We start from the raw sequence: 12605 nt of genomic DNA, 5'->3' as shown, positions 1-12605 counted from the left end.
CTGTGAGGAAGGTGGGGCTGAGAGACCTCTCCCAGAAGCTGCCCTTTCAAGGACAACTCTGCGAGAGCTATGGCTGACCCAAGACCATTCCAGCAGTTGCAAGTGGGGAATCAAACCTGGTTCTCCCAGAGTCCATACACTGAACCACTACATCAAACTGGTTGTGCTGGATCAGAGCAGTGGTCGATCTAATCAAGAATCTTGTCTCACATAATGGCTAACCAGTTCCTTTGGAGGTCCAGCAACAGGACATCAAGGCCAAGGCCTTCCCGTGATGTCTCCTAGCACCGGGTTCAGAGGTTTGCTGCTCAGAACTTGTTGGAAATGGGACCATGGTTTGGTGCCATGGTACAACTTTGGCTGGCTTGAGGCCTCTCCAGGTCTTAGAGGTGATGATTTCTCATCCGCTGGCCCTCATCACTCTTGTCCACAAACAAAGTATTTATTTCATTTCTATGCCACCCATAGCCTTTACCACTCTCTGGGTGCTTTACTGAAAATATCTGGCCCAAAGTGAAAGAAAAAAACACCTGGCTAATTGTATTGGATGGGTACCCTGTGGCGCACGGAATTTTGCTAAGCTGTTAAAAGAATTCTGAACAATTATACCTATAGCTGGTTACGTAGAGCGGAAGAGACGGTGAAGCTGGCAACTATTTTTAAGTATATCCCAAAAATACTATTTGGTGTCAAGTGGTAGTGAAAGTTGCTGTCATTGAGGGGACAAGTCCCCCCCCCCCTTAAATAATGTACTGGGTGTTCCTCATTTGGGAAATGCAACATACAAAATGGCCAGGAGAAAAAAACATTTAAAATAAAGATCACCATCACTACAGACATGCAGCTAACCAACAACTAGGCCTTGGATTCAGCAGGAGCTCACAGGAGTACAGCCGAACCTTTCTGAAGGTTCCCCCTCTTCCTACCTACCTACCTACCTTGCCAATTGACTAGTAGGTGCAGCTGCATAACAATCCCTGGATTAGGAGAGCGGGCAGCCACTCAGCCACCAGGGGCTTTGCCACACCCCCGGCAGCCCTCATTAACCCCTGGAGAAGCCCAGGCCACCTTTTCTTCACTTATGTGATTTTTTGGGGGTGGGGGGCTTGGCCTTTTGACTGTGGAGGGGAGCGGCCAAGGTGAGTCCCAGGTGAGCGAGGCCTGCTTGGGGTGGTTGGATCTCTAGCCAGTCCAGGCAGGCCTCGCTTGCCTGGGGCTCTCCTTTCTTGCGCCAGGTTGCTTTTGGCTGGTGGGGGTGGCATATGCTAATGAGTTATACTAATGAGCTCCACCGCCTGTTTTTCTACAAAACTACTGTCAACAACATAAAATTTTATAGTGCTTTCTATGCAAAAGAGGTCTGTTGGTCTTTCTGGTACATTCCAGAAATAATCTTCCCTGTTTTCCACAGCGGGAGACAAGAAGCATGTTGCTAATTCCACATGCCTAAGGGGGACTTCAAACCATAGATCCCATGTTATAAAGAAAAAGTCTGGGGCTTTTGAAAATAGCTTGACCTATGGCACAAGGTACACAGTTCATTAGGGGAAAGCCAATAATCCCCAAACTTACCCGAACTTTATAAACTTATCTAAAACTTCTTTTAAAAACATTTTCACCCATATAAATATATCAAATCTAATTAGCTTTCGTTTGCTGTGATTTCATAGAATTGCAGAGTTGGAAGGGGCCCTAGAGGCCATCTAGTCCAACCCCCTGCTCAGTGCAGGGTCAGCATCCCTGACAAGTGTTTGTCCAGCTGCTAGTTAAAAAAAAGTACTAAATAAATACGAGTAGATGTGGGATGCCCTCACCTGGATGGCCCAGGCTAGCCCAATTTTGTCAGATCTTGAAAGCTAATTCGGGTCAGCCCTGGTTAGTACTTGGATGGGAGACCACCAAGGAAGTCCAGGGGCGCTACGTCGATAGCAGCAAACCATCTCTGAACGTCTCTTGCCTCAGAAAACCTACTGAGTCAGCAGAAGTTGGCTGTAACTTGACTGCACTTTCCACTAGAGGTTGAGGAAAGTCTGCAGAACGAGAAAGAAATATGAAAACGATCGGGGCTTTTTTTTTTTGGAGCAGGAATCCCTTTGCATATTAAGCCGCACACCCCTGATGTAGCCAATCCTCCAAGAGCTTCTAGTAGGCCCTGTAAGAAGAGCCCTGTAAGCTCTTGGAGGATTGGCTACATCGGGGCGGTAGGGGCGGCCTAAGATGCAAGGAGTTCCTGCTACAAAAAAAAGCCATGAAAATGGTTAGTATTCAATATTCAAAGCGGCTGATATTCTTAATAGTAAAGGAGCCTTCCGGTTGTTTTATTGAAGGAGGTGGCCACAATAGAATTCTGCTAGCTATTTCTGCTATCTCTGGCTTCCACCACAAGCGAGCACTCTCTTTGAATCTTGCTCATTTACTCTGAAGGCTTCCTTCTGGTCACATTTTCACATTTTGTATCATGAAGACACTGGTACTCTTCCAAAATGAATGATTTCTTGCACGCCCAAATAATAGCTCAAATCAATAAAATCCTATATAAATCTCAAACATAAATCTTATGCTACCCTGTCCGTATGCATTTCGGCCAAATGGCCTTCTTCAGTGGTCAAGCATAATTTATTTAGCAGATTAGCTCCAGACGTTGCAGTCACAATACCATAGTTTCTGAAAACTGGACCAAAATAGGGCTTTGTTTGTAGCAAAACCCCAGCAGGAACTCATTTGCATATTAGGCCACACACCCTGATACCATGGTTTCACACAGGGCTTTGTGTGTAGTAAAGGCCCAGCAGGAACTCATTTGCATATTAGGCCACACCTCCTGATGTCAAGACAACTGGAACTGAGTTCCTGTGAGTTCCTGCTAAAAAAAAAGCCCTGGACCAAATCGAAAATATTTTATTATCTGTAACATAAGGCAGAGATATTATTAAGAGGCCTCAGTTTAAAATAGCTTTCTGCCCTGATTAGGGACATATGTCTTAAACCAGGGGTAGCTAAACTTGCTTAATGTAAGAATCACACGGAATAAATGTCAGATGTTTGTGAGCTGCAAGACATGAACGTCAGATGTTTAAGAGCCACAAGACAAGGAAGGAAGGCAGGGCAATGGGGGGAGGGAGGAACAGGTGGAAAGAAAGCAACTTTAAATGCATTCTCCAAGTCGCCAGCTGGCTTGGCTTGGAAAAGTGATTTAAAAAGACAAATGCCTTCCCCAGGCCAGCAATGGGGTGGTGTGGGCTTCAAGAGCCACACGATCAGTGTGAAAGAGCCACAGTTTGGCCACCCCTGTCTTAAATGGTAATCCAATTGTGTTATCTTCCTTTCCTGGCCCAAGTAGGCCCTGCAAGCCAAGAACCAATGAGACAGGCTGAGACGTATCGATCTTTAACTGTAAGCCAATTAAAGATCACTATGTCTCAGCCTGTCCCATTGGTTCTACCGACGGAAGTGGTTAAATTGTCGACTAACTGGCCAATCGTTCAGCTTGACTGACTGGAATTTGAATACCTGCCCCATATAAATATGACATCTCAGAAGAGACGGCCATTCTCTTGGCAACAGGAATTAGAAAATAGTTTCGGCTCCTCAGCCTGGCCGGCTGCCAAGAGGCCTGCGGGCGTTGTCGTTTCGCTTCCCTCACAGGAGTAAAATTATCACACATTTACCTCACAACTTTACAATTTGTTAATACCAGGCATTGCCTTTTTTTTTTTTTTGACTTTAAAACTTTAAACATTTTATTAAGGCATAAAAGTAGCTTACAATCCATAGCGCAAGAAGTTTACCGTCAAGATTAACAGAAATAACATCGTAAGCTTAATAGACAGAATACAGAGCAAAAATAACCTTTAAAAACAAAATACAAACTGAAGGTAATAGTATTGCCTTTTTCATACAGAATGATTATTATTTTATAATTATTTACCTCATATATTATCATTATTTTCAGTTATTATAATAATTACTGCTCATTTATTATGTTTATGGGTAGAAAAGAGCAAGAGTCCAGTGGCACTTAAAGTCTAACAAAATTTGGGGTGGGGAGGAGCTTTCGGGAGTCACCGCTTGCTTTTCAGATCATTTTTTGATTTTATTTTATTTACCTTAGATTTATATCCCACCCATTTCACAAGCCGACTCGGGGCGGCCAACAGTCATGTGAAAAAAAAACAATTTCAGTTGCAATTTTTAAAATGATAAAACAAACAAATAATTTAAACTAAACATTTGGTGCTATTCAGATATTTATAATTATTAAGATGTAATAGAAGGCAGTGATCAAGAGTAGAATGGCCCTGCCTGAATCCAATTTGTTGTGGTGCAATCCAATTGTTCTCAGTTGCCCACGTTTCCAGCTTGGATAGAAGATGTCTGGCATAGAGTTTCCCTGTCACGTCTAGCAAGCTCATTGGTCGATAGCTGGATTAGCACGTTCACCTTTTTTATAAATTGGGACAATGGTGGAAGAAGTCCATTCTTTAGGAAGTCTACCAGACCTTTTAATATTAGTGAATAAAGTGGCCAGCACAAATGCCCACCAGTCTTGAAAGGTCTTAAGCATATCCGGTGGGATAAAATTTTCACCAGGGACCTTATTACTCTTCACTGCAGAAATGAGGGATTATTATTATTGAGTTCATTTATTGACTTCATTTATTTCACATTGTGGAGATATAATAGAGAAGGGGGGGAAGATGGAAGTCACTTTGGGTCCCCCCAGGAGGAAAGGCCTTTTTCTCCTGCAGGAACCCAAAGCGACTTCCATTCTCCCCCCCCCCCTTTTCTAGTATATCTTAACAACGACCTTGTGAGGTAGGCTAGGCTGAGAGTGGCAGAGTGGAGAGTCAAACCAGCATCTCCCAGATATTTGTGAGACACTAACCACTCCACAATGCTGGCTGTTTGTATACTTTTTCTATATACTTGGTAACTTTCCACGTAGTATTTTACTGTTTCTCAACAAGTATTAGTATCAGTCAAAGAACACGGACATTTCCTTTCAGTTTATTGGTTTACACTAATCTGCCCAGGAAGTAAAGCTAACCCTTGCTTCTGATTGCAATGACTTACCTTTTTTGGGTAAATTTTGGTAGGGAAGAGAAAGCGACAAATTAAAACGGGGATATTGAAAAGAAAGCGACAAATTAAAACGGGGATATTGAAAAGAACCTGGTGTTGATTCCAAAATCAGCACCTAAATACCTGTCATAATAGTTACAGGTTGCAAAAGGGACTTGTTTGGAATAATCAGCATTACGTTATCTAAAATATGCTGTGAGCCGCCCTGAGCCGCTTCAGTGGGAAGGGCGGGATATAAATGAAAATAAACTTAAACTTAAAAATGAGCCATGTAGTGTGCATTTTTTTCTAATTCAGGAACAAAAATTAAGTTAAATATTCAAGAAACAAATAGTGTGCTCTCTGAGGTAGCATAAATGCTTTGTACGTTGCAAAATGTTTTTATAATCAAGCCAACCAGTTACTGTGCATTTCTGTTAGTGCGTGTATAAGAGGCCATCACTTTATGGTGACCCTGTAGGGTTTTCAAGGCAAGAGGTGTGGGGAGGAACGGTGGCTCAGTGGTAGAGCATCTGCTTGGGAAGCAGAAGGTCCCAGGTTCAATCCCCGGCATCTCCAACTAAAAAGGGTCCAGGCAAGGAGTTGTGAAAAACCTCAGCTAGAGACCCTGGAGAGCCGCTGCCTGTCTGAGTAGACAAGACTGACTTTGATGGACCCAGGGTCTGATTCAGTAGAAGGCGGCTTCATATGTTCGTATGTTCAGAGGTGATTCTCCACTGCCTGCCTCTGCATAGCAAACCTGGACTTCCTTGGTGGTCTCCCATCCAAGTAATGCCCAGTGCCAACCCAGTTCATCTTCCAGAATCTCATGAGATTGGCCTATCCAGGGCAGGAAAGTCCCATTTGGAAAGTATTTAAATAATGCATGGAAAGCCTTGATTTAAATCAGCCTTTTTAATTTGTGAGATTTAAATGAATCCATCCTGTTTTCCAAAATTACCATTATAAAATTTTTCATGGTTCTGAAATTCAGTCTTTCCCCCCTTGTAGTTAACAGAGACCCAAGTTAATTTTTTTGGAAGTCATAATGATCAGCATCGTTCACCTAATTTGGATCACTTCCCGGTGATGTTCAACTGAAGAGATGCTAAATGTTAAAGCAAGGGTCTCCAACTTTTTAGAGCCAGTGGTTACCTGTGGCACTTTAAGAGGAGAGGTTAGCACCACCCTAAAATGGCTGCCACAGGAGGTGGAGCCAAAATGGCTACTATGGCAACCATGGAAAATGCTTTCATTTGAATGAGGGCCACCAGGGCTTTTTTTGTAGCAGGAACTCCTTTGCATATTAGGCCACATACCCCTGATGTAGCCAATCCTCCAAGAGCTTGCAGGGCTCTTAATACAGGGTCGACAGGAGGATTGGCTGCATCAGGGGTATGTGGCCTAATATGCAAAGGAGTTCCTGCTACCCAAAAAAGCCCTGAAGGCCACCAATAACAATGGGCCCACCCACTTACAGTGACCCCAACCCACTTTCTTAAAAGCTTGGGAAAGTAGTGACAGGTACTTATGGGTCCCACACTGGGGGACTGTGTGCTAAGTGTCAATTTGACAGAACAATCAGCATCCAAACTTATCATGCAAATAATTTTGCACTCCTCTTGGAGACTTGGAATTGTGATTCTTGAGCAGCTATCCCAATGCTACCTGGCAAACTGCTATGGGAACTTGATTCAAAAGAAGTGATTTGCCGTGCGGTGAAAAGAGCCCAACATTTGGCACAGTATGCTTAACCCTTGGATGCAGTCCATAAATCTGTCATTCTTGAAAGCTGAAGAAAGGATCCACTTTTGGATCAGTTGGAGTTAAAGTACTAGCTGCAAATTTGTTTGTTGATGTGAGGACAGTTCCAGCTACTGATATAGAGTACCTTGGGCAATACAGTATCTTGCTTTGGAGAGAAAAGCTTTGAACAATGTGGTTGATAACACTGTGGCTTAATTTGATTGCGACATACTGAAGAAATAGAGGAGAAGCCAATAGTGGAAAACCCACGGCTTCGGTCGGTCGTTGTACTGAGACACCAAAACAAACAGAAGTTCAAAGAGCTGCTTTAAGTGCAATTTAGAGAACAAGAGAAAAACCCAGAGAGAGAATTTGAGTCAGATTCTTTGCTCTGGTTTGCCATGAAGCAGGTTTCATTATTTTCAAATACAAGCTATCAAAAGCAGGGAAGCGTTTTGTTTGTGCCAGTTAAGTTGGCTTCGCCAGACACAGTTTTCTAGCCAAAAAAAGTCCTTCGCTACTCCAGAACTGTGCAGTTTTCCAGCTGTCTCTTGCAAAGGAAGTCAGAGCCATACCCTCACATTTAAAATAGACTCCAAACTGCTTTTCATTTACTTTGCTCCCCTTTGAGATGCCAGAAGCAATTTCCTCTCGAAGTTGACTTCCTTTCTGGAAATGATTTTTTTTTTGTCTCAAACCCTTGTTGAGGCTCTCTATTCCCATTCTTTGACTCACTTGTTCTTTTTCTCCCCCCTTTCTTTGCCACTGCGCCGGCGTCGGTCTTCTGACTGTAAGTAATGGGAATGAAGTTTTTGCTGTAACTTTTTTTATTTCAGTTCTTTTCTTGCATCACGATCATTCAGCCCAGAGGAACAGACAAAGCCCTCATTGGTGCCCTCTGCAACAGAATACTGTTCAGGGGGCCGGCGGTGAATTGACGTGGCATGGAAAATCTCAGCTAAGTTTGTAGCTCTTGCTACGTTCCTGTTAAAGAAGCACCACACTCAGTTGAGTTGGGAGTCTGGAAATCAGCTCCAAAGCTTTCTGGCCGGGATAGAAAATGGATAGAAAATCCCTTCATTTTCTAACTTGGGTGCGAAGTGTCCTTTTCCCCACTTTATGGCTGAAAGCAAACAGAATCTAAAGCAGATTTTTGGTAAACTTTTTTTTTCCAGTTAGAGAAAGTGGATTTTGCAGTGCCCTCCTTTCCTGCCTTTTGCCCCTTTTTCTGCACCTTTACTTTTTTTTTTTCTACAGACCTTGCCATGGGGTGCGGACTAAGGAAACTAGAAGATCCAGATGATAGCAGCCCAGGGAAGATATTTTCGACACTGAAGAGACCTCAAGTAGAAACAAAGACGGACTGTGCTTACGAGTACATATTGCTGGATTTTACATTGGAAGGTATGTCTCGCCTGCGTCAAGAATCTGTAAAAGCTTGTGGGGAGGGAAGGCTGTCTTGTTAATTGTGTCTCTTATGATTTAATTTGGGGGAAATCAGTGATAGAACATCAGTTTAGACACAGTTTAGTCATAACTCTGTCTGAATACAGTGGTTGTGTACACCCTCTACGCATGTAAACACGTAGGGCACTTTCACACATCATGCACTTTCAATCCACTTGATGCACTTTAGTGATTATTCACAAGCAGTGTTCCCTCTAAGCTGAGTTAGTGTGAGCTAGCTCACAGATTTATAGCCTCCGGCTCACACATTTTTGCCTTAGCTCAGGAAGGAGAGCCCCAGAGCACACTGATTGATGCAGTGGCTCACAACTTTAATGCCAGCAGCTCACCAAGTCGGATTTTTGCTCACAAGACCCTGCAGCTTAGAGGGAACATTGTTCACAAGAGGATTTTGCCATTTCATAAAGTAAAATCCAGTTGCAATCAGCACTGAAAGTAGATTCAGCATGTGTGAAGGTACCCCAAATCTATCAAGAAACACAAACTTCTGGAGACAGTTAAATGTTGTCAGTGAGAGCAGAGTGAATAACAACCCTTCAGAAAGTTCTTTGAAGAAGTCAGTCTCAAAAAACCTTTTTGGTTTATAATCTTTGTTCAATAGCTTTTTCACTTTCTCATGGAAGTAATACTGAAACTGGGACAGTTAGAGTGGCTTCTTTCTTTGGCAGAGTGTCTCGTTTCTAAGCAAGCGACTCCCTGTCCTAAAAAACCAAAAAGGCAAACAAACCACCCCAGATGCCTTCTCACGGAGATGACACACCTCTGTCCCACCTTGGGTTCTTCAAGAACTGCATCATTTTGTAATTCAAGCGTCACTAAAACTTCTCAGGAACAGAACTGTACATCAGTTCATTGAGGTAGCTGTTACTCCAAATGAATTCCAAAATGTGTTGTTTCCATGGACAGATAAGATGAATTTCTATTTACCGGTAATCAGAATTTGCATGCACACTAGTCATATAGACTAAATAACTGTTTAATGTGCAGGGTACTTAATGCCACCTTTGAATCTGGTACCCATCCTTACAGCTTATAATGATCAGTACAGAGTTCATGTCTTTCCTTTGTGGACTGAGCAAAACATCTTTGTATGAAGTGGTAGCAGCAACATCCTATTGGTTCTCAGGCTCGGTTGCTGAAGGGACACACAGACGGTGTACTGAGCTAGAACTTGCCGTTTGTGCAACTGAGTTTAATTAAACGGCTTTTTGTTTGATTGCTTATCAGATAAGGAGGCAAACTTTCAAGTAGTAGATGCAAAAGCACCTGGAAGGATTTTGATGGAGAAAATTTCTTGAGGGGGGGATATATTTTTTCCTTTTAAAAGAAGTTTGTTTATGATTGAAAGCATTCACAAAACAAATAATATCATTAAAATAAAGTATAGGTGGGACATAAGCATAGTCAGGGGTCATTTTGTAGAAAAAGAGGTGCTGGAGCTCATTTGCACAATTCATTAGCACAACTCCTTTGCACATAACACACCCCTGACATCACCGGAAGTTGTACTAAATCATAGTACTTGAAGGGCTGTCATATAGTGTGGAATTGTATTCTGTGGCCCCAGAAGGTAGGACCAGAAACAATGGGTTGAAATTAAATTAAAAGAGTATCCGGCTCAACATTAGGAAGAACTTCCTGACTGTTAGAGCGGTTCCTCAGTGGAACAGGCTTCCTCTTCAGGAGGTGGTTCCCTCGGGCCTTCCCCCTGGGCTTTCCTTCCTTGGAGGTTTTGAAACAGAAGCTAGATGGCCACCAGACAGCAATGAAGATTCTGTAAATGTAGGGAGAGGCATTTGTGAGTTTCCTGCATTGTGCAGGGGGTTGGACTAGACGACCTTGGAGGTCCCTTCCAACTCTATGATATCAACTCAGCATCTACCTTAAGATACTTCTTGTATTATAGTTGCCAAAATAAAACCTTTACTCCCATCATACTTTTTCAGTTATTTTCTCCCATGTGGCCACAGTGGCATGAGCAAGATTTCCATTTGTCTGCTTTTTATGTTTTGGTTATTTTCCCATCTTGTGTGTGTGTGTGGGGGGGGGGATATTGGCAAGTTTGTCAAATTTTAGAGTTCAGCAAAATTCTCACCGGGGGGGGGGGAGGGGTTGAACAATGGTGCCCAGAAGCAAGTAGGAAGGGGGGGGGTGTAAGAAAGAAAGAGCACAATAACATTTAGAGGTTCCGAAGCTCCGCTCCTGTGAGCTCCTGCCCAAAATGAGGCCTGTGTATAGTATAATGTGCATAAGATTAACCAGTTGATCTAAATCAACTAATATGCTACACCAGGGGTGGCCAACGGTAGCTCTCCAGATGTTTTTGCCTACAACTCCTGGCTGGGACTGATGGGAGTTGTAGGCAAAAAAAACATCTGGAGAGCTACCGTTGGCCACCCCTGACCTACACAAATACCATCTCCTGTGAAGAACTGTCATGTAACAAGTTGTGGTGTGATTTTAATAATTATTGCCTTTGTTCTCGCAAACACCAAAGCAGATGCTTAGCAATTCAAGGGAAAGAGACAGGAGGTTTCTGAATATCATTGTAGATGCCTATGCCATAGTATAAAAAAGACCGAGGGTTGGATTTTTATTTATTTATTCCTTGGATTTATATCCCGCTCTCCCCGCCGAAGCAGGCTCAGGGCGTCTCACAACACTCAAGATTAAACAATAAAACAATGAAAAAAGCATTGGCGTTTCGACAATTAATAAAAACAACTAAATAATTTAAAACGCTTGGGGTTCTTTAGCTTGGAGAAACATCGACTGCGGGGTGACATGATAGAGGTTTACAAGATTATGCATGGGATGGAGAAGGTAGAGAAAGAAGTACTTTTCTCCCTTTCTCACAATACAAGAACTCATGGGCATTCAATGAAATTGCTGAGCAGTCGGGTTAGAATGGATAAAAGGAAGTACTTCTTCACCCAAAGGGCGATCAACATGTGGAATTCACTGCCACAGGAGGTGGTAGCAGCTGCAAGCATAGCCAGCTTCACGAGGGGGTTAGATAAAAATATGGAGCAGAGGTCCATCAGTGGCTATTAGCCACAGTGTGTATATATATACCGGTATATAAAAATTTTGGCCACTGTGTGACACAGAGTGTTGGACTGGATGGGCCATTGACCTGATCCAACATGGCCTCTCTTATGTTCTTATGTGTCACAGAGTGTTGGACTGGATGGGCCACTGGCCTGCTCCAACATGGCCTCTCTTATGTTCTTATGTGACACAGAGAGTTGGACTAGATGGGCCATTGGCCTGATCCAACATGGCTTCTCTTATGTGACACAGAATGTTGGACTGGATGGGCCATTGGCCTGATCCAACATGGCTTCTCTTATGTTCTTAACAATTTAAAACAGCTTTGGTGCTAGTATAAATTTCAATTTCAATATATTCAGCGATGTTGGGCATCCTCTTGTCGCACAGAGGATATGTTTTGAAAGGTCAAGTGGCCTTTAGAGGGAGGTTGCGGTGGGCAAGTTCCATTCCATAATCTTCCCTCTGCTGAAAGCGCACAGAATCTAACCTGATGTCCATAAAAACTGATTGGAATAGTTTGCCAAACCCCTCGGAGTAGGCAGGCTCTTGAATATACTTGGCCATCAAATTCAAACGTGCTGTCTTTTAGTAGTTTTCTTAGGATTGGTGCACGTTCAATGAACTCACAAGGCCATCCATTGTTTGCAGACTGATCTTATGCACAAGGCTTTTTTTGAGCCGGAACGCACAGAAACGCAGTTCCAACTGGCTTGGCATTAGGGAGGTGTGGCCTAATATGCAAATGAGTTCCTGCTGAGCTTTTTCTGCTAAACAAAGCCCTGCTTATGCATATCTGTTCCAAAGTAAGTCCCGCTGTCAACCAAGTATGCACTAGATCACAGCAACGAACAATGCAACGTTCTGGTCCGTAATGTTTGCAGTAGTGTAGCTGCCTGCAATTTGGGAAGCGCATGCCTGACATTCCAGAATGCAGTTACAGTTGTGAAAGGTACCCCTCATCCTTCATATTTGTTTGATGTCTCGACAAATCTTGCAGTCCGCCCATTCATAAATTCATGAAGTTGAGATTGGCACCCGTAAGTATAACAGTGTCACTGTGGTGCCTACATGTAAATACTGTACCCAAACAGACAGGCTTGTAATGAAAACGATCAACATACTGCACATTCATGTTCCATTGTGGGTTTTTCTATACGTTAATGGTGTGGTATACCCTACGTCTTTTTTTGTAGCAGGAACTCCTTTACATATTAGGCCACACACCCCTGATGTAGCCAATCCTCCTGGAGCTTATAGTAGGCCCTGTATGAAGAGCC

General features: G+C 43.0%; 1 protein-coding gene across 1 annotated transcript in view; it reads left to right on the top strand.

Moving 5' to 3' along the window:
* The first annotated feature begins 7848 nt into the window (after positions 1–7848).
* RFTN2 (raftlin family member 2) overlaps positions 7849–12605 on the top strand; it is a 59399-nt gene continuing 54642 nt past the window's right edge. Inside the window, exons 1-2 of the mRNA XM_060257399.1 lie at positions 7849–7963; positions 8065–8211. Of these exons, the coding sequence (XP_060113382.1) occupies positions 7927–7963; positions 8065–8211 (184 nt within the window). The 5' untranslated portion in view covers positions 7849–7926. The remainder of the gene's footprint in view (positions 7964–8064; positions 8212–12605) is intronic.

This window comes from Heteronotia binoei, chromosome 16, assembly GCF_032191835.1.
Source record: "Heteronotia binoei isolate CCM8104 ecotype False Entrance Well chromosome 16, APGP_CSIRO_Hbin_v1, whole genome shotgun sequence".
NCBI classification, from domain to species: domain Eukaryota; kingdom Metazoa; phylum Chordata; class Lepidosauria; order Squamata; family Gekkonidae; genus Heteronotia; species Heteronotia binoei.
The sequence above is the reverse complement of the archived record's forward strand: the minus strand, read 5'-3'. Positions and strand labels throughout refer to the sequence as shown.